The sequence below is a fragment of the Gorilla gorilla genome, chromosome 12 (genome assembly GCF_029281585.2).
Source record: "Gorilla gorilla gorilla isolate KB3781 chromosome 12, NHGRI_mGorGor1-v2.1_pri, whole genome shotgun sequence".
NCBI lineage: Eukaryota > Metazoa > Chordata > Mammalia > Primates > Hominidae > Gorilla > Gorilla gorilla.
Window position 1 is genome coordinate 101,122,816 of NC_073236.2, and position 24,865 is coordinate 101,147,680.

General features: G+C 45.0%; 1 protein-coding gene across 2 annotated transcripts in view; it reads right to left on the minus strand.

The window, feature by feature from the left end:
- Positions 1-24,865, minus strand: part of GALM (galactose mutarotase) — a 79,645-nt gene that overhangs the window by 51,243 nt on the left and 3,537 nt on the right. For both annotated transcript variants that reach the window (XM_063695948.1, XM_031006967.3), the window contains exons 2-4: positions 17,595-17,749; positions 12,130-12,336; positions 3,764-3,845 (exon numbers count right to left, since the gene is read on the minus strand). In XM_063695948.1, coding sequence (XP_063552018.1) covers positions 3,764-3,845; positions 12,130-12,336; positions 17,595-17,749 — 444 coding nt within the window. The remainder of the gene's footprint in view (positions 1-3,763; positions 3,846-12,129; positions 12,337-17,594; positions 17,750-24,865) is intronic.

Genomic DNA, 24,865 nt, shown 5'->3' on the forward strand with positions numbered 1-24,865 from the left:
ATACTAGCTATTATTATCATAAAGCTTCACCTTATCTCACAGATAATCAGTATCTTCTTTTTCTCAATTCAACAAAACCACAGTCGGTAGATGGCGCATATTTATTTTGAGAAGTCTTAATGGAGTATGGCTGGTCTAACAGGTTATTTTCTCTCTCTCTCTTTTTTTTTTTTTTGGAAACAGAGTCTCGCTCTGTTTCCCAGGCTGGAGTAAAGTGGCGTGATCTGGGCTCACTGCAACCTCTGCCTTCCGGGTTCAAGCGATTCTCCTGCCTCAGCCTCCTAAGTAACTCGGATTACAGGCGCCTACCACCACACCCAGCTAATTTTTGAATTTTTAGTAGAGACGGGGTTTCACCATGTTAGCCAGGCTGGTCTCGAACTCCTGATCTCAAGTAATTTGCCCACCTCGGCCTCCCAAATTGCTGGGATTACAGGCATTAGCCACTGCACCCGACCTGGTCTAACAGGTTCTTGTAGCACGTCTCAGGAAAGTGGCCTCGTGGTTCAGTCCAGCTCTGGCAGAACACGCTGAAGTTTGAGACTGGACTCAGGTACACCTGTGAGTCAGCTATGTGGATCGGCCTTGAGCTCCAGGCCAGCCTGGGGCCATCCAGGGCCACCCTAGGGATTGCAGTTCCACAGAGCCTGGTACAGATCTGACATGGCCCCAATCAACCTCTCCAGGCCCATCCACTCTCTGCCACTAAAATTATGCCCCAAATGCTTTGCTTCAAAAGCACAGCACTTCCCTGGGCTAGTCCTGCTGTTTCTTGCACCGCCCACGCTTGTTCATCTTTATCTGGAACACCTTTCTCCTCCTCACTCCCTGGCAAACTTCCACTTTCCCTTCCAGGTTTTATTTAACTCTCATTTCCTCTATCTGGAAGCCCCCTCAGCAGTGCCTGCCCTCTGTGCCAAGTCTCCTAGTTATGTCTATCCTGATATTTTCCAGATTAATGGACACAATTCTGGCTGACCCCTCCCATAGACTGCCAACTCCTAGAGAGCCCAGAAGCACTTCTGAATGATCAAATGATGGGCAAGCCTTTTGGATTTCTTTCAAAATTAAGCTCATGGGCTTTTGATCAGTGTTAAGAGTCAGATGAGGACCAGCGTGGTGGCTCACACCTGTAATCCCAGCACTTTGGGAGGCCCAGGTGGGAGGATTGCTTGAGCCTAGGGATTCAAGACCAGCCTAGGCAACATAGGGAGACCCTGTCTCTACAAAACAGAAAGAAAAAAAGAGAGAAAATCTGGGCTCCTAGAGATTTGTTCTCAGTTGAAAGTGGGCCAGACATGTGAATTCTTACATTCCTAAAGTGCAGGGTAGCAGTTACTACCACCCATTTTTGGAGGAAGTTTCAGAGGAATCAGACAATTAGCTTGTTTCTTAAGGACTTCTGAGAAAAGAGAAAACAATACTACAATTTCTGTTTAAGTGTCACTCGGCAAACAGGTATAACATGTAGGTCTGACTCAAGTATGGATAGGTAGGAGAGAATTACAAATTTTTCATGTGCTCTGAAGTTGCAGCAACTTATTTACTTCAATGATAGAGCTCTAAAGGATTTGAAGAGTTGTGGAAATAGCAGTAAAATGTCATGCTAGGAGCCTCGTAGAATTGGAGAATGCAAGAAATAGAAGTGGCCTTACAGATCCATTACTAGTTCTCAATTATGAGTTAGTGATAACATTTTCACTGGTCCCCAGAAGACTGAGATACATTTGGATAATCTGCTATTTATTTTTTTTATAGTATTGGCTCCAAGTGGTACCATATTATTTTTTAAAAAGCTACATAAATTCAACATAAAGAGTTGTTCCTTATTCTGAGATTAAATTTGTTTACACTTTTATGGTACTAAAATATTCTTTCATGAAAAGACGGTGATTATAAATGGTAGTTTGGTCTTTTAAAAAAAAAAAACTACTGAAATATAACACATATATTCCCAATTAGGTTTTTTTTTGAGATAGGGTCTTGCTCTGTTGCCCAGGGTGGAGTGCAGCAGAGATCACGGCTCACTGCAGCCTCCAACTCCTGGGCTCGAGAGATCCTCCTGCTTCAGCCTCTTGAGTAGCTGGGACCCCAGGTGCGTGTTACCACACCTGGCTATTTTTTTTTTTTCAATTTTTTGTTGAGATGGGATCTCACTGTGTTGCACAGTCTGGTCTCGAACTCCTGGGCTCAAGTGATCCTCCTCTGCCTCAGCCTCCCAAAGTGCTGGGATTACAGGTGTGAGCCACCATACCCAGCGAACACAAGTTTTATGCAGTCCATTAGAGTGCATGTTAAGCCCTACTGTGCTTTGCCACAATGATTTTTTACAATCAAGTAAAATAACTTGGCCTTTACAGGCCTTTAAATGCACAAATTATGCCCTGTTGTGATTTTCATCTGATCAACTCAACCGGATAGCATGAGAAGATTTTATAAATATACACAAATAAACATGTACTTATTTCATAACCTCCACTTATAAGCTAATTGATTCACTTTCTTCCTTATCAGTCACAAAACAGCAGCCACCACTATTTTTTCCTTGCAGTTCACAACATATAGTTCTACTGCAGTAATTCTGCCTCTAGGACCAGATGGGCCAGCTTACTCATGCCCTTCTATTGAGTCATGTAAATATCACAAGATGACACATGCTACCAAGACAAACAGAAAAGCCTTTAAACTCAGCCCTCGAGCCAGGAAAATATTCAAAAACTGTGATGCCAAAAATTTGACCCCATTGAGCTCAATTTTTCATTATTATTCCAATTAGTTTTGTAGTCACTATATTTATGGGAGTTCCTAATGCCTGCTGTTACCTGAAGTTGCTGTTGGGTATGCAGGCTCACATGCTTACCTTTCTTCCTCGTAAAAAGTTTGAACTAGCAGCCATAAACTCAACCCATTAAAGAGGCCAAAGTGGCCGGGTGCGGTGGCTTACACCTGTAATCCCAGCCCTCTGAGAGGCTGAGGTGGGCAGATTGCTTGAGTCCAGGAGTTTGAGACCAGCCTGGGCAACATGGTAAAACACTGTGTCTACTAAAAATACAACAGGCGTGGTGGTGTGTGCCTGTGGTCCCAGCTACTCAGGAAGTGGAGATGGGAGAACCAGCTGAGCCTGGGGAGGAGGTCTAGGCAGCAGTGAGCCGAGATTGTGCCACTGTACTCCAGCATGGGCAACAGAATGAGACCCTATCCCCTCCCGCACCGCCCCCCTCCCAAAAAAGCCAACTAAAACAAAAGCTGTTACCTAGTGTAAGATGAGTATCCAGTAAGCTCATTTAAAATTTTTTTTAACTTCAGTTTCTTTTGCGTTAAAAAAAATTTTTTTTTAATCTTAAAAAAAAATAAGACGGGGTCTCACCATGTTGCTCAGGCTGATCTCAAACTCCTGGCCTCAAGTGATCCAACCGCCTTGGCCTCCCAAAGTGCTGGGATTACATGCGTGAGCCACCGTGCCCAGCCCCAGTAAAGTATTATCTTACTCACCATTTTTAAAAAATTTTTGAAATTTTGAAATAATTTTAGACTTACAGAAAAGTGGTAAAAATACTGCATCTCTGTCCCAGCTTTCCCTCATGCTAACATTTTACATAAACACAGTACACATATCAAAACTAAGAAATTACCACTGGAATAATTCTATTAACTAAACTATAGACTTTATTAAGATTTCACCACTTTCTCCACTAATGTCCTTTCTTGGCCTCGAGAGCCAATCCATGATCCCACATAACACAAAAAGGTTAAATTCACCAACCTGTAGGAATCAGGGTTTCATCCACAGGCAAATAAGTATCCGCTTCTATGGTGACTTCATGGTCATATATATTTGGGGAACCCTGGGAGGAAAAGGTAGGGGAAAGGTTTTCTGCTTAGTCTTATTTCATATATTTGTTTTTTAACTTATCTTGCAAAAATGTTTTCAGGCATTGACAAAAACTTTTAAAATCTTGTTTGGCTGATGGTCATGATTAAATATAATCATTTAAGTGGAGGTAGATAAGGCCTCAAAATAGCAACAGATAATCTGGAAGAAATTTTCAAGTGTGCATGCATTTTCTTTTCTAAATAGAATATGAAGGTGAAAAGTCAGAGACCACAGTGGTTTGAAAGACTTTTGGACCTTGGCTTATTAGTGGAGGTGTTTCTTCTATTCTTCTCACTTGCCAGGCAAACAGAAGAGCAATGGCTGGTAACCAGGAACACACACATCCTGAGAGGTCAGGGTACTGCTCCAGGCTCACTCCTGGGGGTGCACCTGGCACCCCCCTCTAGCCCAGTTTCCACACAGAGGCCCCACTCTCTGCTCCATGACAGAAGCCCAGGTGTCAGAACCGCAGTCCCTGCTTTTGAGAATTTGCCCACCTCCTCCATGAAGATGCAGCCTGCCCTTTTCAGGGGAGTCAAAGGCTGGTGTACTGGTCAGTGTCAGAAGGCCTGGGGTCTAGTTCCAGCTCTTCCTGAGTGGTCCCAGGGAATTCATTTAACCTCATAGACTCTCATTTCCTTTGGTTTAAAATTGGGCTAATGAGGCCGGGTGCAGTGGCTCATGCCTGTAACCCCAGCACTTTGGGAGGCCGAGGCGGGCGGATCACCTGAAGTCAGGAGTTCGAGACCAGCCTGACCAAAAAGAAGAAGCCCCGTCTCTACTAAAAATACAAAATTAGCCAGGTGTGGTGGCACGTGCCTGTAATCTCAGCTACTCAGGAGGCTGAGGCAGGAGAATTGCTTGAACCCGGGAGGTGGAGGTTGCGGTGAGCCAAGATCGCGCGCGCCATTGCACTCCAGCCTGGGTAACAAGAGCAAAACTCCATCTCAAAATAAATAAAATAAAATAAATTTGGGCTAATGATGCCTCTACCTTTTCCAGGGTCCTTGTGAATAACAGTTTAGGAAAGGTGCATTGTGTTGTTTGCAAATCGGCAAATAACTTTATACATGCATGTTTCTAGTACAAATATTATTTTATATTATCAATAGCAACATATTTTAAAGCTTCACACCAGAAGATGCAGAAGGGAAACCAAGTGAGGGCTTTTGCTTAGTGAATGCTCAAAGATAAGCTAAACTAGTGGTTCTCAATTGGGGATAATTTTGTCCCTCAGGGGATATTTGACATTTCACTTTTTTTTTTTTTTTGAGACTGAGTTTCGCTCTAGTTGCCAAGGCCGGAATGCAATGGCGCGATCTCGGCTCACTGCAACCTCCGCCTCTCGGGTTCAAGTGATTCTCCTGCCTCGGCCTCCCTAGTAGCTGGGATTACGGGCATGCACCACCACGTCTGGCTAATTTTGTATTTTTAGTAGAGACGGGGTTTCTCCATGTTGGTCAGGCTGGTCTTGAACTCGCGACCTCAGGTGATCTGCTCACCTCAGCCTCCCAAAGTGCTGGGATTACAGGTGTTAGTCACCGCACCCAGTACACATTTTTTTTTTTTTGAGACAGAGTCTCACTCTGTCGCCCAGGCCAGAGTGAAGTAGTGCAATCTTGGCTCACTGCAGTCTCTGCCTCCCAGGTTCAAGCAATTCTCCTGCCTCAGCCTCCCGAGCAGCTGGGATTACAAGCGTGTGCCACCATATTTGGCTAATTTTTGTATTTTTAGTAGAGATGGGGTTTCACCATGTTGGTCAGGCTGGTCTTAAACTCCTGACCTCAGGTGATCCACCCACCTCAGCCTCCCAAAGTGCTGGGATTACAGGTGTGAGGCACTGTGCCTAGCCGACTGGTTTTTTTGAGACAGGTTTAGGACAGGTTAGCTGGAAACAGATTCTATGGTCTGAAAGACTGGCCCACACAATCCAACTGAGTAATTCTGAGAAGAAAGGTCAAGATTTTAGAGACCATGAGAATGCATGTCTAAACACGACAGAAACTGGTTTAATTACACCACTAGTAGGCTCTTTTTCTGAAAAACTACAATTCTCTTTTTTTTTTTTTTTCGGAGGCAGAGTCTTACTGTGTCGCCCAGGCTGGAGTGCAGTGGCGCAATCTTGGGTCACTGCAACCTCCACTTCCAGGGTTCAAGCAATTCTCCTGCCTTAGCCTCCTAAGTAGCTGGGATTACAGGTGCCCACCACCATGATAGGCTAATTTTTGTATTTTTAGTAGAGATGGGGTTTCACCATGTTGGCCAGGCTGGTCTCGAACTCCAGACCTCAAGTAATCTGCCTGCCTTGGCCTCCCAAAGTGCTGAGATTACAGACTTGAGCCACCACACCTGGCCAGAAGAACTATGATGCTCTTGTTTTCTCCCAGTGGGTGTGTGCTGGGCAGAGGTATGAGTGAGTGGGGGACAAAGCCAGGGCAAAGGCCTCTCCTCTGCACTTTCTACAGCTCACCCTGCTGTGAGCTGGGGCAGCAGGTCCAAGATGGGAGAGGGTCTGTACCCCTGCCTAGAGCAGGTCTAGCCTAGAGAGGATGTCTCTTCTGTGCGGCTCTCTCTACTGCCATCCTCTCATGCCTCAGGGTGGTGCCAGCACCTGGAGATGCCCCTGGGACTGTGGGAGAGGAGCTGAGGGAAGAGAATTTGGGACTACTGTATTTCCTTGGCCCTATTTGTTCACTACTCAGCTCAACACAGAGGGCTTTGGGTCAGTCGAGACAAGGGGTGTGAAGGTTGGGTTCCAGGCCTTGGTGGCGCTAAACTGGGAGCTGCAGCCCACATACAGAGCTGAATCGTGTTAGAAAAGGAGAACCCAGATGGACCGAAGCACCTCCATACTTCCTGTGCACAAATAAGCCTGGAGGAACACAGGCTGTGTAATGTCATCCAATGAGGACACCTGCAGGAGGCAAAGCCATTCTCCAGACTCCTGGCCTAGCATTAATTCAGGTCTTCACTCTGTTTCCTAGGTGCCTGCCTCCTTAGAAACAGAACCATGCAGTATATATTCTTTGGTGCCTTGTTACTTCCACACAACATAATGCTCCTGGGATCATCCATGTTATATTCCTTTGTATTGTTGAGTAGTATTCCGTTGTATGGCTGTATCACAATTTGTTTATCCATTCTCCTGTTGATAGACTTTTGGGTTGCTTCCAGTGTTTTACTATTATAAATAAAGCTGCTTAGAAATTTCCACTTTCTGGCCGGGCACGGTGGCTCATGCTTGTAATCCCAGCACTTTGGGAGGCCAAGGTGGGTGGATCATGAGGTCAGGAGATCAGACCATCCTGGCTAACACGGTGAAACCCCATCTCTACTAAAAATACAAAAAATTAGCCGGGCGTGGTGGTGGGTGCCTGTAGTCCCAGCTACTCGGGAGGCTGAGGCAGGAGAATGTCGTGAACCCGGGAGGCGGAGGTTGCAGTGAGCCAAGATCGCGCCACTGCACTCCAGCCTGGGCGACAGAGCGAGACTCCATCTCAAAAAAAGAAAGAAAGAAAGAAAGAAAGAAATTTCCACTTTCTGTGTTTTTTTTTTTTTTTTTAAGCCCTAGAGAAATGAATCAACATGAAAATCACACTCCAAATAAACTGATGAGCCTGAGATTTAGGAAGAAGCCTAGGAGGAGAAGGAAAAGAACATTCATCAGGCACCCACCCTCTTAAGGGTCACTGGGTCACCAAGCGGTAGTAACATTCCTTCATTAAAGAGATGCATGCTTTGTGGCCAGGCATGGTGGCTCAGGCCTGTAATCCCAGAAGTTTGGGAGGCCGAGATGGGCGGATCACTTCAGGTCAGGAGTTCAAGACCAGCCTGGCCAACATGGTGAAACCCCATCTCTACTAAAAATACAAAAAATTAGCCAGGGGCACGCGCCTGTAATCCCAGCTACTCCAGAGGCTGAGGCGGGAGAATCCCTGGAACTTGGGAGGCGGAGGTTGCCGTGAGCCAAGATTGCGCCACTGCACTCCAGCCTGGGAGACAGAGTGAGACTCTGTCTCAAAAAAATAAAAATAAAAATGCATGCTTCTTTTTATGACTCTTCTAGGCTGGAAAAATGCAATTATCTACTCTGGTGGAATATTACTGTTGGAATCATTTCCTTTCAAGGCTGATGAAAACTTGGCAAGAAATGCTGATTCACAAACAGACCTTGAGGCCCATCTCTGGGTTCAGTGTTTGTTTTGGTTAACTTTGCTTGGCTGCTACCTGTTTGTAACATTAACCATTTATAGAGCCCATTATGATTTGCAGGGGACTTTAAAGACATTGTGCAATGTCACTACCACAGCCTTAACTCAGCTCTCATCACCTCTAGCAGGAGGGTACAGACACTGTGGGTTACTACCCACAAGCCATGGCAACTCTTTTACCAGCAACTCTGTGCCCCCAGGCAGAAACTAGGCTTGTTGATTTATCCTATGCTAGACCAGATATTCAGGGAAGAGGACCCACCCACGCTCCATTCCCAGAGGGCAAATTTTGACTGGTCTAAGCCAATTATCATGGCCTAATTCCCTTGCTGGCGATTGGGTTAGGCAGAGCATAGGCCACACTTCTGGCCAATGAGAAATCAGAGAAAGTTGGCTGGAGGGCTTCTAGGAAAAGCATTGCTTTTTCTTAAAAAGAGGACATTAGAGATATGAAAAATGGAATAGGTCTTTTTGTCTCTGGATGTGACTATATGAGGAGGTGATTCCTCGAGCTGTGCCCATGAGGGGACAAGCCTGAAGACAAAAGCCAAAATACTGAGGAAGCAGATGGAAAACTGGAAGAACCTGGGTCCTTAATGACATGTCTACCTGTCATGTACCACATGCTATTGCTTTTCATCTCGAATTCCCCCAGACCTGCTTTCATAACTCTTTAGGTAAAGTTTCCGTTGTTTTTTTGTTTGTTTGTTTTTATTGTTTATAAAAACACAGTCTCGCTGTGTCATCCAAGATGGAGTCCAGTGGCGCAATCTTGGCTCACTGCAACCTCCGTCTCCTGGGTTCAAGCAATTCTCATGCCTCGGCCTCCCGATTAGCTGGGATTGCAGGCATGTGCCACGACGCCCAGCTAATTTTTTGTATTTTTAGTGGAGATGGGTTTTTACCATGTTGGGCAGGTTGGTCTTGAACTCCTGACCTCAAGTGATGTGCCCACCTTGGCCTCCCAAGTGCTAGGATTACAGGCGTGAGCCACCGCACCCAGCCTGTTTGTTTGTTTGTTTTTAGAGATGGGGATCTCTCTATGTTGCCCAGTCTGGTCTTGAACTCCTGGGCTCCAGTGATGCTCCCACCTTGGCCTTCCAAAGTGCTGGGATTACAGGCATGAGCCACCACACCCAGGTCTTTAGGTAAAGTTTCAATAAAAAAAAAGTTATCCCAGTTTTGTGTTAGGCACAGGAAGGAACAGAAAAATAAAACAAAACAAAAAACGACCTGCAACCTACATACCTTTTATATTCTTTGACAAAGCCAGTTCTCCCCTCCTCCCCAGGTCTCCAACCCTCAAACTTAGAAGTGATGAGCAATACTTGGGCCCAAATAGAACAAAAATACCACTTATTAAATTTAAAAAACAAACAAAAATATATAAGATGAGCTGACTAATTTAAATATCAGGTTTTGAGCTATGTGCCTGGGGAGGGTTTGAGATACATGATAATGCTTCTCAAGGTATGGCAAGAGATATTCTGAAGATGCAGAGGCCCTTGACTCCAGGTCTGGCTTGGTGATCATCCACTCCTACCGGAGTGCCTTGGAAGGCTGGTGCCCCCATCCACCTTCAAACCTGAAGCTAGTGGCTGTGGATTCAAGCTACGCTTACTAAGATACAGGTTGAACATCCCTAATCTGAAAATCTGGGGCCAGGTGCGGTGGCTCACGCCTGTAATCCTAGCACTTTGGGAGGCCGAAGCGGGTGGATCACCCGAGGTCAGGAGTTCGAGACCAGCTTGGGCAACATGGTGAAACCCCATCTCTACCAAAAATACAAAAATTAGCTGGGCGTGGTGGTGGGCGCCTGTAATCCCAGCTACTAGGGAAGCTGAGGCAGGAGAATCGCTTGAACCCAGAAGGTGGAGGTTGCAGTGAGCCGAGATCGTGCCACTGCATTCCATCCTGGACAACAAGAGTGAAACTCCACCTCAAAAAAAAAAAAAAGAGGACAACCTAAAATCTGAAATGCTCCAAAATCTGAGCTTTTTGAGTGCCAACGTGACGCTCAGAAGTAGTCACTGGAGCATTCCAGATTTCGAGTTTTCGGATTAGGAATGCTGAACGAATAAGTATATATAACGCAAATATTCCAAAATCTGAAAATCTCCAAAATCCAAAACATTTCTGGCCTCAAGTATTTTGGATAAGGGATATTCAATCTGTGGTATATGGAAGGAAGTTCATTGACTGCGCTTTTGGGTGGGGTCTATGATCTAGGAAACTATTCAGCCTCTGAAAAGAGATTCAGAAATACCCGTCACTCCAAGTCCCTGCAGGATTGGAAGAGTGGTAAAAAGCCTTAGTAAACCTAACATTCCCATATTGTCTCCTTCATTGGAACACACTGGCAGATGGAATACTGCATGCATAATTTCTCTTTTTATTTCTAATCTATTCCTTTAGATCTCCCCTCCCTATTATTAAATAGGATGTCCTAAGTATGCAAAAAATGTAAAAAACAGAATTATCACCTAGTTTATTACCTACATAAAACAATACTTTGTTCTATTTCTCTCGTTTCTTTCTGAACTTATTTTAAGAAGTAGAGCCTCTTAGGTCTGAGGGTTTTTGTTTTGTTTTTGTCTTTTGTTTCGTTTTTAAGATTTTTTTTTCTTTTTTTTAAAGACGGAGTTTCACTCTTGTTGCTCAGGCTGGAGTGCAATGGCGCAATCTCAGCTCACTGCAACCTCCGCCTTCCAGGTTCAAGTGATTCTCCTGTCTCAGCCTCCCGAATAGCTGGGATTACAGGCCCACACTACCATGCCCAGCTAATTTTGTATTTTTAGTAGAGACGGGGTTTCGCTATGTTGGTCAGGCTGGTCTCAAACTCCTAACCTCAGGTGATTCACTCATCTCGGCCTCCCAAAGTGCCAGGATTACAGGCGTGAGCCACAGCACCTGGCCTTCTTTTTAAGATTTCAAGAAGGATGGTGAAAGCTCCTGAGGATAAGGAACACACAAGTGAAGGGTCAACTTTTTTAAAGGGAGAACTTTGGAAATTTTACAAGAACCAATTAACTCTGCAATTTGGGAAGATTCTAGAAAACAGAATCCAGCAGATCATCAGCAAACTCCTGAAACAGTATAAAAAGGTGAGATATTACTAGCTGACTGTGAACACCATCTTGCGGTAGAAAATCAGGCCAAAGTGAGTCAAGTATAGTAGACAATGATGAGTTCTTCAGATAAAGAGGAAGTAATAGATATAATCTACAGAGTTTAGCTAAGCTTTTTATTCTGTCTGATATGATATCCTCCTCAGTGAGCTAAACTGCTACCTTTAGGAGGGAATGAGGTAGTTCAGAAAGGATCACTTCAGGGGGGTTGTCAGCAGCTCTACAGCACTCTTATGTGGGCAGTTCAAGTGGTCCCCCACTGGGGTTTATCCCTCTGCTGGGTTGATTTTAGTGTCTTAACCAACAACTTCATAAAGGGCTTCTAACAGCAGCTGACAAATAGTAGGTAGTGTTATTACTATGAAATTGAGAATATGCCTTTATTAAGCTAAAAAAACCAGGTCTTCTAAATCCAAGTGCAGTGCTCTTTCCACGGTACTGCGCAGGGCAGGACTGGCCCACCCAAACCCCTGGGAGGAGCTGGCAGGCTCACAGGGGAAGCACACACATATTGGCAGCATATCTAAAGGAGCTGGACCATGCCCATTTCCAAAGCTCCAAGGGTGGAAGGCACCTTAATTGGAACAAATTTGCGGGGAGTAGACGTGGAATAAGGGAAGCAAATATAAGCACATGTTACAATTAGATTCTGAGAGGGAGTTCTTGAAACACCTAGTTACTTGTCTGAAGCAAACGGGAAACAGGTACTTCTCTTGGCAGTACAATGTAATCATTCTGTCTCTCTCTATAATTTTCAATTATTGAGCACCTACTATAAGCCCTCTGCTGGGCCCTTTTCATCATCATGAGGGTGACCTCAATGCCACAGCAATTCCACACTGCTCTGATCTGTCTAGCCACAGCCCAGGACATTCCACAAAGCACGAAGCAGGAAAGAAGAAACAAGTTCACTTACCTGGCCTGCCAGGTTGAAGTAAGAATGGTTGGTCAGGTTGACTGGTGTGGCCTGACTGGCTTGTGCTCTGTAGTTGACTATGAGCTCTCCGCCATCCAGGGTGTATGTCACCCAGACTTTTAACTCTCCGGGGTAGCCTTCTTCACCATCTGGACTGATGCGTGAGAACTGGACGCCATTTGACAGCACCCGAGGGGTCCAGAGCACCTGGAAAAAAGTGTTTTCAAAGTTGTGTAGTTGCTCCAACCTCAAGCTAAATGCCATATTTCAATATTTAAAGACAAGTGATTTCACAAGGAAAATGGTTATACAATCAATTAAGACTTTTTAATGATAGCCTGGATTTTTTTTTTTTTTTGAGACAGGGTCTCACTATGTTGTCCAGGCTGCAGTGCAGTGATACAGTCTTGGCTCTGCAACCTCCACCTCCCAGGTTCAAGCGATTCTCAAGCCTCAGCCTCCTGAGTACGATTACAGGCATGAGCCGCTGTACCTGGCTAATTTTTGCGTTTTTCGTAGAGACGGGGTTTGCCATGATGACCAGACTGGTTTCGAACTCCTGACCTCAAGTGATCCACCTGCCTCGGCCTCCCAAGGTGCTGGGATTACAGGCATGAGCCACCGCACCTGGTCCCTGGATTTTAATTATTACAAATGTTTGTTTTTCTCTACCTTCTCACACTCCCCATTCTCTTTTCTCTAACTTTGTACGATGCGTGTCTACAATATTTTCCTCTCCTCTTCTTTGATGATTTTTATTTGATTTTTTTTAATCTTGTAGCCCCACTCTGCTAAATGCCATATAGCAATATCTGCTGAGAGTATTAAAAAAACTTTAATAAATCAGCCCCTGTCTCCTAGGGGTACTATATACAAATATTTATTAAAATCCCTACAAGGCTCTCTGTGTTCCCTAGGCAGAGTTCAAAACAAATAAGGCATTTGTGCCATTAAGAAGAGTTGTAGCCTACAAGTCAAGAGTCCTGATTTGAGGGGCCTCATTTGTCCCTAGCTCATTGTGTGACTCTAGGCATTAATCTCTTTCATAAAATAAAGGGGTTGAAGAAATTATCTCGAAGTTTCTTCTTGTTCCAGAAAATATGATTCTAAGACTGGCAAAAAAAAGTATGAAGAAGAGTTTATTTTTAAAGTTTTTTTGTGTGGTCGGGTGCAATAGCTCATGCCTGTAATCCCAACACTTTTGGAGGCTGAGGCAGGAGGATCGCTTGAGCTCAGGAATTCAAGACCAGCCTGGGCAACATAGTGAGATGTCATCTCTATGAAAGAGTTTAAAAAATTAGCGAGGTATGGTGGTGCATACCTGTAGTCCTAGCTACTCGGGAGGCTGAGAAGGGAGGATCGCTTGAGCCCAGGAGGTTGAGGCTGCAGTGAGCCGAGATCGCACACACCATTGCACTCCAATCTGGGTGACAGAGTAAGACATTGTCTCAAAAAAGTAAATAAATAAATAAAAGGCATTTTGCTTTTGGAAATAGGAATTGGAATCTTGGATTAACATAGTGGCTGTTCTCAACTTTGTCCTAGAGGCTCCAAGATTACACTTATAGGGAAGGGAAAACGAACACTTATCCGGTGCCCATGATGAGTCAAGACTCTTTGCTAGAAACTTCACAGACACTGTCTATCTGTCTCAAAGCAGACTTAAAGTAGGTAACATCATCCTCATTGAATAATGAAAGAATGGAGGCTCAGTGAGGATAAACCGCTTGCCCCAGGCCACACAGCTAGTGTGTGGCATTGGACTGGATCCTGAGACTGTTCCTTTACTCTATACTATCAGGGGATGAGTTGGCCAGAGATTCCCAGTGCCTTTAGAGAGCTCTGGGATCACTAAAGAAGGGGCCTGTTGCAGGCATGAGACCTCCCATTTGTTGAGTGCTCGATAGTCAATGACCTGGTGCTTTACATAAATCATCTTGCAAGGTAAAGATTTGGTTGCCCAAATGAAATGACCATCACTGTAGGTCAAAACAGTTGAACACTGGCAATTTCATGTGGCTTCAACAAATATTATTTACCTCCATTTTACAGATGAGCAAATTGAGTTCAGTGGAGTTAACTTATACCCACATCTACCTTCTACATTCCTAGTGTGTGTCGGAGGGGTGGGGAGTTTCATACTTCCTGTCCATTGTTTAGAAGGAAAAAAAAATCTTGTTTAAAGTCACACATGTGGCTGGGTACAGTGGCTCACACTTGTAATCACAGCACTTTGGGAGGCCAAGGTGGGCAGATCGCTTGAGGTCAAGAGTTCGAGACCAGCCTGGCCAACATGGTGAAACTTCATCTCTACTAAAAATACAAAAATTAGCCACCTATGGTGGCTCATGCCTGTAATCCCAGCTACTCGGGAGGTTGAGGCAGGAGAACCACTTGAACCTCGGAAGTGGAGGTTGTAGTGAGCCAAGATTGCACCACTGCACTCCAGCCTGGGCAACAGAGTGAGACTCCGTGTCAAAAAATAAATAAATAAATAAAGTTATACATGTTATTTGTGACAGAGCTGGGGTTCAAACTCAGGACTGGCTGTCTGCTCTATTCCACATCTTAGTCTCAGTGAAGTTTTTGTTTGAATCTTCCTTTTCAACAGAAGAGTTGAGGCCAAACTCTATAGACTTGAAAGATAATAGCCTCTGTGGGCCACAGGAGTGGTCTCTGAGCCCAGGATCTGTCCACTTTGCTCTCACAGACGTGGCATTTGCCAGGAAGGAGAACCCAGCAGGAACGGAGGTCTCTGCCTTCACCTACAGTGAAGGCAGCTGGTATGTGAAATACTTTCACTGAGCTTAGTGAAAAATTCATTTTACACCCTAGTTAGCTCCCAGAAAGGTTGAACTTTCAAGATACTCAAAATATGAAGCCTGTTATATGTGTAATTAAAAAAGAAATAGAATATCCCAAATGGAACATTTCAGGAATTAAATAATTGAAATGAAATCTTAACTCGCTACCTAGTTTTTCTTTTGTAGAGAAAGGACACAATGGAAAGATTTCTGTGTAAACCAATATGATTGGTTAAGCATAATTCCTATTTATGGAAGGATTTCCCTGAGCCTGTAGTTTCCAAATTTCCAGAAACTCTGCAGCTGTAGATCTTCTTATACCATTTCAAATCTTATTCAACTGTCATCTTAAAAAAAAATGTGTTGGTGGCTGGGTGCGATGGATCATGCCTGTAATCCCAGCACTTTGGGAGGCCGAGGTGGGTGAATCACCTGAGGTCGGGAGTTTGAGACCAGCCTGACCAACATGGAGAAACCCTGTCTCTACTAAAAATACAAAATTAGCCAGGCATGGTGGCGAATGCCTGTAATCCCAGCTACTTGGGAGGCTGAGGCAGGAGAATTGCTTGAATCCAGGAGGTGGAGGTTGTGGTGAGCTGAGATGGCGCCATTGCACTCCAGCCTGGAAAACGAAAGCAAAACTCTGCCTCAAAAAAAAAAAAAAAAAAAAAAAAAAAAGAGTTCAAAGTCTTTCCCCACCCCTCTCAGGGCCACTGTGCAGTCATTCTCTCCCATATCCATGTATTGAATGAAATGCTATTGGCTCTTCAAGGCCAGTTCCAATCCTATCTCCTAGGCTGCTATTTCATTTGTTCACACCCAGTTCCTACAGCACCTTGTTGGCCACACATGTTCCTGTCTTCTCTGGCTTGTTATGGTGCTTGTGGCCATTCGCCTTTAACAGTTATCACGTAAGAGTCCACCTCCCTCTTTATACTGTGAGCCTCAGGAGTCCTTGGCCTACTGTGCCCCCTGCTTCACAGAAGGGGCTCAAGGGCACACTGCACTGAAGGCTAGGTACACTCACGATTTCGCTGCGTTCTTGAAGGGAATATAAGTTAAGCAACACCACGGAAAATGCCACAGTGAACAGGGGGAGCAGGGGCAAGCTAGAACGAGGTGCTGTCCTAAGGCTCCTCTGAAGATCCCTGTCTGAAGCCAGGCTGGGCCTTACTTTCTCTGGTTGGGGTTTGCTCATGATCCTGGCATGTTCTAGAGACTCTGCCCTAATACTGGCAGAGCACATGCTGCCCTCTGCCTCCCTGGCATGAAGAATGCCATCACTGAGGAAAGGGAAACCTATGGGGCAGTCAGTCTAGTTCCAGGCCACCAGCAGGAAGCTCATGGAAGCGGGGAAGCCAGAGCCACCAGCCTCCTTCTGCAGGACAAGTGGTGGTTAGAGGCAGAAGAGAAGAAACTGTGGCCATTAGTGGCCATACATGTTCCTGTCTTCTCTGGCTCTTCTCTAGCAAATAACCTGGGTGGTATAATTTAAAAGAAAGTTAACTACTGAAATTTACTCCTGCACAGCCTGAAATTAGACTAGTAAGAGAGCAATCACTGGGGTTAACCCATAGACTCCCATGGGGCTAGGAAGCAGGAGGCCAAGCACTCCCACCCCAGGGAGAAGCTGTTCGATCAATTTGCTTTCCTGACCTTGTTTTCTAGGGATCTGCTTAAAGAATGGTCGTTTTCATGTGGAGAGGAGGAACTGGGGAGAATCTGATATGATTTTGAGGCATGAGGCACTTCAGTGGAAGGGCAGGCCTTGGTGCAGGGCCATGCTGCATGGGGCGGGGGGCTTAATGACAGCTACAGGGAAGCATGTTGGACGGGGGCACCCATGCAGCCTGGGTGGACACCAGCAGCTATGGTGTAAGAATGAGTGTTTTGGGCCAGGCAGCCCTGGTTGTCCCACTTAGGAGTCATGTGGCCCTTTATTTATTTTTTATTTTTTATTTTTTTGAGACAGACTCTGGCTCTATTGCCCAGGCTGGAGTGCAGTGGCATGATCTCAGCTCACTGTAACTTCCACCTCCCACATTCAAGCGATCCTCTTGCCTCAGCCTCCAGAGTAGCTGGGATTACAGGTGGCCGCCACCACGCCCAGCTAAGTTTTGTATTTTTCGTAGAGATGGGGTTTTACCATGTTGGCCATGCTGGTCTTAAACTCCTGACCTCAGGTGACCTGCCCACCTCGGCCTCCCAGAGTGCTGGGATTACAGGCATGAGCCACTGTGCCTGGCCATGTGGCCTTTCAGTGCCTCAGTTTTCCCATTTAGTGATAACACAGAGTTTTAGTAAGAGTAAGAGATAATATATGTCAATGTCTTGTCCAATAAGTGGAAGATACTGTTATCAATCCGCATCTCTTCAACCCGACTCCCTGATCTCAACACTGTGAGAAAGTTGTTTCTCATTTTTCCTAAGTCAAAGGTTGACATCCTTTCTCTTGGGGCTCCCCTGTCTGTTCCAACAGATGAACTAGAGAAGGATGGGTCCTAGCACATGCCCATTGCACCTGCTGCCCTGAACCATGGGAGGGGCCTCTTTCCTGTATCTCACCACACATGTGCTCTAGGGCCTATGACTGTGCCTGGCAAGCAGAAGGTATGCGTAAAGTGAGCCTAAAGGGAAGTCAGTCACATGTGCCGTACTTACCTTATCAAACCCTCTGACTCCTCCATGCAGACTGTTGGGTTCCTTGTTAATGGCCAGGTGATACTCCTTCCCATCCACCTTGAAGGTTCCTTTGGCGATTCGGTTGGCCACCCTCCCAATAACTGCTCCAAAGTATGGCTGCTTTTGGAGGTATCCTGCAAGGACAAAGGATGACAGCACTTTTAAAACTTCAATTCAGGCTGGGCATGGTGACTCACACCTGTAATCCCAGCACTTTGGGAGGCCGAGGCAGGCGGATCACAAGGTCAGGAGATCGAGACCATCCTGGCTAACATGGTGAAACCCTGTCTCTACTAAAAATACAAAAAAATTAGCTGGGCGTGGTGGCCGGCGCCTGTAGTCCCAGCTACTCGGGAGGCTGAGGCAGGAGAATGGCATGAACCTGGGAGGTGGAGCTTGCAGTGAGCCGAGACCACGCCACTGCATTCCAGCCTGCGCGACAGAGCGAGACTCCATCACACACACACACACACACACACACACACACACACACAAACCCCTCAATCCAAAGGTGTGTTGCATGCCACTGTCCCCCACCTTCTTCAGAGGAATGCTGCACATGGTAACATCTTGGGCATGTCAAAGTCCTCAATGAATCACAGAAAATGGCTTTCATTACATATGATCCTTTCCTTTTCCAAAAGTAATTAATATTCATTATACAAAATTGTAAAGAATTTTATACAGCACAAAGAAAAAACTGAAATTATCCTTCATCTCATCACTCGAGAGAGCCACTGCTAATATTCTTATGTGCACACACTCTTCCATCTTTTAGTACATGCATCTGTGTGCTTTTTTCTTTCTTTTTATAAAACTATTTGTTGTGGTGGTGGTTGTTAAGACAGAGTCTCACTCTGTTGCCCAGGCTGGAGTGCAGTAGCCCCATCTTGGCTAACTGCAAACTCCACCCCCCAGGTTCAAGTGATTTTCTTGCCTCAGCCTCCTGAGTAGCTGGGAGTAGAGGCATGCACCACCACACCCAGCTAATTTTTGTATTTTTAGTAGAGACGGGGTTTCACCATGTTGGCCAGGCTGGTCTCGAACTCCTGACCTCAGGCGATCCGCCCAACTCGGCCTTCCAAAGTGCTGGGATTAAAGGCGTGAGTTACTGTACCCAGGCTTTTCTCTCTTTCAAAACATCTTATTGTAGTGTATGCACCTATTTTCAATCCAAAGTTAACTCTGAGTAACTGAAACTGCAGGAAGCAAAACTATGGTTGAAGGGGGACTGTATAACACTGCTTTGTAATCTCCTTTTCTCTTTTCGTGTGGTCTTGAGGGGAAACGATCTTATTCTTTCTCTTCTTATTTTTTTATCACATAATTAGTACATTAAAATATCCTTTAAAGAGAGGTAATACACAAGGATATAGAGTAGGCTCGCCAGAGGAAATATAGAATGCCTGGTTAAATGTGAGTTTCAAATAAACAATAAATAATTGCTTAGTATAAGTATGTTCATGTTATCATTATACATGGGACATACTTATACTTTAAAAGTTGTGTCCAGGCGCGGTGGCTCACGCCTGTAATCCCAGCACTTTGGGAGGCTGAGAAGGGTGGATCACGAGGTCAAGAGATCCAGACCATCCTGGCCAACATGGTGAAACCCCATCTCCACTAAAAATACAAAAATTAGCTGGGTGTCGTGGCCTGCGCCTGTAGTCCCAGCTACTTGGGAGGCTGAGGCAGGAGAATCGCTTGAACCCAGGAGGCAGAGGTTGCAGTGAGCCAAGATCATGCCATTGCACTCCATCCTGGCGACAGAGCAAGACTGTCTCAAAAAAAAAAAAAAAAGTATAAGCTGTTTATCTGAAATCCACATTTAACCAGGCATCCTGTACTTTTATTTGTGAAGTCTAGCAACCTAAACAAGGACTAAAACACAAAAGCCTTCCTTCACCTCTCCACTCCCCTCCTTTCCAATGGTAACCACTATTAACAGTCTGGCACGTACACTTCATTTAAAAATTTGAATTAACTACATATTAGCAAATATACAAATACACAAACACACATATTCCATATAAAGAGAATCATACTATAGAGTATCACATTATAATCGTACATTGTTCTGCAACTTTTCATTTATCAAATATCTTCAGATCGCTCCAGGTCATGACATATCTACCATATTCCTTTTTATTTTTTTTGAGTTCCTTTTTTTTTTTTTTTTTTTTTTTTGAGATGGAGTCTCGCTCTGTTGCCCAGGCTGGAGTACAGTGGCGCGATCTCAGCTCACTGCAAGCTCCACCTCCCAGGTTCACGCCATTCTCCTGCCTCAGCCTCCCGAGTAGTTGGGACTACAGGCACCCGCCACCATGCCCGGCTTATTTTTTGTATTTTTAGTAGAGACGGGGTTTCACCGTGTTAGCCAGGATGGTCTCGATCTCCTGACCTTGTAATCCACCCCCCTCGGCCTCCCAAAGTGCTGGGCTTACAGGCGTGAGCCACCGCGCCCGGCCTGCTTTTTATTTTTTTTTAGAGACAGAGCCTTGCTCTGTTGCCCTGGCTGGAGTGCAGTGGTGCAATCTTGGCTCATTGCAACCTCCATCTCCCGGGTTCTACCAATTCTCCTGCCTGAGCCTTCTGAGTAGCTGGGCTTACAGACACATGCCGCCATGCTCAGATAATTTTTTTTTTTTTTTTTGTATTTTAGTAGAGGCGGGGTTTCTACTATGCTTCATGTTGCCCAGGCTGGTCTCAAACTCCTGAGCTCAGGCAATCCACCTGCCTCGGCCTCTCAAAGTGCTAGGATTACAGGTGTGAGCCACCCCGCCCAGACCATATTCCTTTTTATTTTTTTAGATAGGATCTCACTGTCGCCCAGGCTGGAGTGCTGTGGAGCCAACATAGCTCACTGCAGCCTCAACCTCCCAGGCTCAAATGATCCTCCCACCTCAGCCTCTGGAGTAGCTGGGACCACAGGTATATACCACCATGTCTGCTAATTTTTTTACTTTTTATTTTGTAGAGACAGAGTTTCCCTGTGTTGCCTAGTCTGGTCTCAAACTCCTGGGTTCAAGTGGTCCTCCCGCCTTGGCCTCCCAAAGTGTTTAAATTACTGGCATGAGCCACCGCACCTGGCCCCATATTACTTTTGATGGCTACATGGTATAATAATCAGCATAAACTGTTTGGGGCCTTTTTAGGGGAGGGGCTGTAAAAAGCAAAGTAGCGTCCTCATACTTACAACTTTGGGTGTGGGCATATTATGGTACTTTTCTTCTCTTTAAGTTCCTCTGTGCTTACTTTACGATGGAAAAGATTAAGGTCTGGAGATTGTTTTCTGTAGTATTACCAAGATTACTTTCCACTCTAGTTTTCACTTAGATGTCCTCTGAATTCCATTCCCTTTTCCCGTGGTACTCTGTATCTGTCATGTCTACTTCAGATCAGCAGAGAATGCAATTCAAGCATATGAACTATTTTTTCAAGGGATGGAGAGGCTCTCAGGATACAGACCCTGAGCTGATTAGGCCAGTCACAGGTCACAGGTTTCCATTACCCAACCGGTTGGGTACAAATTAAACATTAATCCTTCTCTTCCAGGCCTTTGCTGGTTTGCTTCTTTGCTAACATGCAGGTGCATCAGAGTGTTGCCCATTGACTATCATAATAGCTAACACTTACTGAATGTTTTTTTTTTTTTTTTTTTTGAGACGGAGTTTCGCTCTTATAGCCTAGGCTGGAGTGCAGTGTGCGGTCTTGGCTCACTGCAACGTCTGCCTCCTGGGTTCAAGCAGTTCTCCTGCCTCAGCCTTCCAAGTAGCTGGGATTACAGGCGCCCGCCACCAAGCCCGGCTAATTTTTTTTTTTTTTAATAGAGATGGGGTTTCAACATGTTGGCCAGGCTGGTCTCAAACTCCTGACCTCAGGTGATCCACCTGCCTCGGCCTCCCAAAGTGTGTCCCAGCCACTTTCTAAGTGCTCTACATTTACTTCATTTCATACTCAGAACGTTTCTATGATGTAGACACTATTACTATCCCAATTTACAGATGTGGAAACTGAGGACAGAAAAGTTAAATAACTTGCCCCAAAACACACACCTAAGTAGTGGCAGAACCAAGACTTGAATCCAGACAGTCTAGCTCATGAGTCCATGTTCTTCAGTATCAAATTATGTGAAAAGTGCAGGCTTTCTGGTTATTAACCTTACCTCCATCCCTAGGCACAGGCCAGGCTGATCTCTCTCTCTCCTATTCCCACCTCTCCCCACCTTCTTCTCTTTTTGAAAATAGCTTTAAAAGCCCATACACTGGTTAACCAAAAGGAGTCCCAAAGAGCCAAACAATCTTTCCTTGGTTTTTTTTCATCCGCTTTTCAGAAGCTCAAAAATTATAGAAAAGCAGAATTTTTTTTCTAAAAAACAAGATGTTTGACAGTGGAGATTTTTGAGTCCTACTTTGATTCATTCAACAAGTGAACACTGAGCTCCCGCTCTCTGCCAGAGGCACACTGGGTGTTGGAGACAACCACAAAGCCAACAGCAGGGCTCCTACCACATGGGCTTGCAAGAATTCCCTTACAAGTGACCACTACCCAAAAACAATCACGTCATGGAGATAAGAAGCACTTGCCAGGCCAGTTCGTTGGTTTGGAGGAATAGGGGTTTTTTGTTGTTGTTGTTGTTGTTGTTTTTCCCCATAATTATCAGGGTTTTTTGGTTTTTGTTTTTGTTTTTTTGAGACAGGGTCTTTCTCTGTCACCTAGGCTGGAGTGCAGTGGTGCCATCACGGCTCATTGCAGCCTTGACCTCCAGGCTCAGGTGATCCTCCCACCTCAGCCTCCCAAATAGCTGGGACTACAGGCATGCACCACCACACCTGGATACTTTTTGTATTTTTTCTAGAGACAGAGTGTCCCTGTGTTGCCCAGGCTGGTCTTGAACTCCTGAGCTCAAGTGATCCTCCCACCTAGGCCTCTCAAAGTGCTGCGATTACAGGTGAGAGCCACTGTGCCCCTGGAGGAATAGTTTTTAAGAATTTAAGCACAGCAGAAATCCTGTCTCTGAAAAACCCTTTAGAACAAATAAATTTTATACTACCTTCAAATGTTACTGATATGCTTTGGCTTTGTGCTCCCACCCAAATCTCATCTCGAATTGTAATCCCACCTGGTGGAGGTAATTGGATCATGGGGGCGGTTCCCCCATGCTGTTCTTGTGATAGTCAGTGAGTTCTCACGAGATCTGATGATTTAAAAGTGGCAATTTCCCCTCCTTTCTGTCTCTCTCCTACTGCCATGTAAGATCTGTCTAGCTTCCTCCTCGCCTCCTGCAATGATTGTAAGTTTCCTGAGGCCTCCCCATCCATGAGGAACTGTGAGTCAATTAAACCTATTTTCTTTATAAATTACCCAGTCTCAGGCAGTTCTTTTATAGCAGTGTGAAAATGGACTAATACAGTTACTAAGCTTTCACATCAAATCGGAATTACAAAAAGTGACAATCCCCAAATCCCGAATAAGGCATGGCTAAAAATTTGTTTTGAAATGCAGAAAATACTGTTTTTCATGAAAATGTTCAAAGTTCCTAGGTCAAGCCATGAATGTTGATTTAACCAAGTCAATTGCTGAGCTTAGAGTAGAGGAAACGCTCGCCCCTTTTCCTGGGCAAGGCACTGGCGAGAATAAATTAATAAATGCTTAATCATGGGATATGGCCCTTTCCACTCCTCTAACAACCCAAGGACCACACTGTGATACCCAATTTGGACAGCCCAAAATTAGCCAGAGTGCACTAAAGTCTGAAATAAAATTACTCGCCACTCTCAGTCAAAACCCCCATTCACAGAATGACTTATCCTTTGGTTATATGAAGAAAACAATTTAATTAATAAGCACTTTAGTAATCTCAGATAATTTATATACTTTTTAGTGGCTGCTTGCTGCTGTCCTAGTTGAATCTCCATGCCATTTTTTGCAGTGTTAATTAAGTGAAATAAAAAGTTCTAGTAGAGTCAGAGATGGTATTTGGGGGCAAAGGAAAGAAAGGGGATAAAAATGATTAATTACTCACTCTGGTCAGAGACGTATCAAATATGTGGTCAGATATGGTTAGACACATATCACAGCCCATAGCTCATTAAATCATCACAATCCATTTGTTTCACGTGAGAAAATAGGTCTGGAGAGTTTAAGTAAATTGCCCGGGGTCGCACAGCTTTAAGGAAGGAAGCAGAACTTTAAACCAGGAATTTTCAATGCTCCCACCAGGGTGCTCCTGGGCGTGAGCGACAATAAACTGCAGCCTCTAACCTGATCCTTTTTTTTTCCCTCATCCCTGCTTCTGAACCCAGGTTTTCTAAAGGCACTAAATTTACTTTTTCTATTTTTTCCTTAATGCCTCTCATGGCAGTTAATAGCCAGGTCTTTGGTGGTAACTGGGGGAAACATGAAAAGGAAGGCGTTTCAATGATTGTATGGGTAGGTTGTTTATACCTGTGGCTTATAAGCAAATATTTTCAGCACAGGCTTTGAAAGAAATCATAATGACTGTAGGTGGGACATGCCGATGAAAAATATTTTTAGTCTGGGCCTGGTGGCTCACACCTGTAATCCCAGCACTTTAGGAGGCTGAGGTAGGCGGATCACTTGAGGTCAGGAGTTTGAGACTAGCCCTGACCAATATGGTGAAACCCCGTCTCTACTAAAAATACAAAAATTAGCCGGGTGTGGTGGTGCCCACCTGTAATTCCAGCTACTTGGGAGGTTAAGGCATGAGAATCGCTTGAACCCAGGAGGTGGAGGCTGCAGTGAGCCGAGATAGCGCCACGGCACTAAAAAAAAAAAAGAAAAACTTTTTTTTTTCTTCTTTTGAGATGAAGTCTCGCTTTGTCACCAGGCTGGAGTGCAGTAGCACAATCTCGGCTCACTGCAACCTCCACCTCCCAGGTTTAAGTGATTCTCCTGCCTCAGCCTCCCGAATAGCTGGGATTACAGGCATGCGCCACCATGCCCAGCTAATTTTTGTATTGTTAGTAGAGATGGGTTTCACCATGTCGGCCAGGATGGTCACCGTCTCTTGACCTTGTGATCCACCCACCCAAAGTGCTGGGATTACAGGCGTGAGCCACCGTGCCTGGCAAAAAACATTTTTAAATACAAAAAAAGGTAGAAAAACTCATAGGAGGCATTACTGATTTTTCTAGGCTGTTGTAGGAGGACGAGCCGCAGACAAAACTCCTTAGACACCGGATTAAAGAAGGCAGACTTGCGTCTCAAAAGCCGAGCTCACCGCGTGA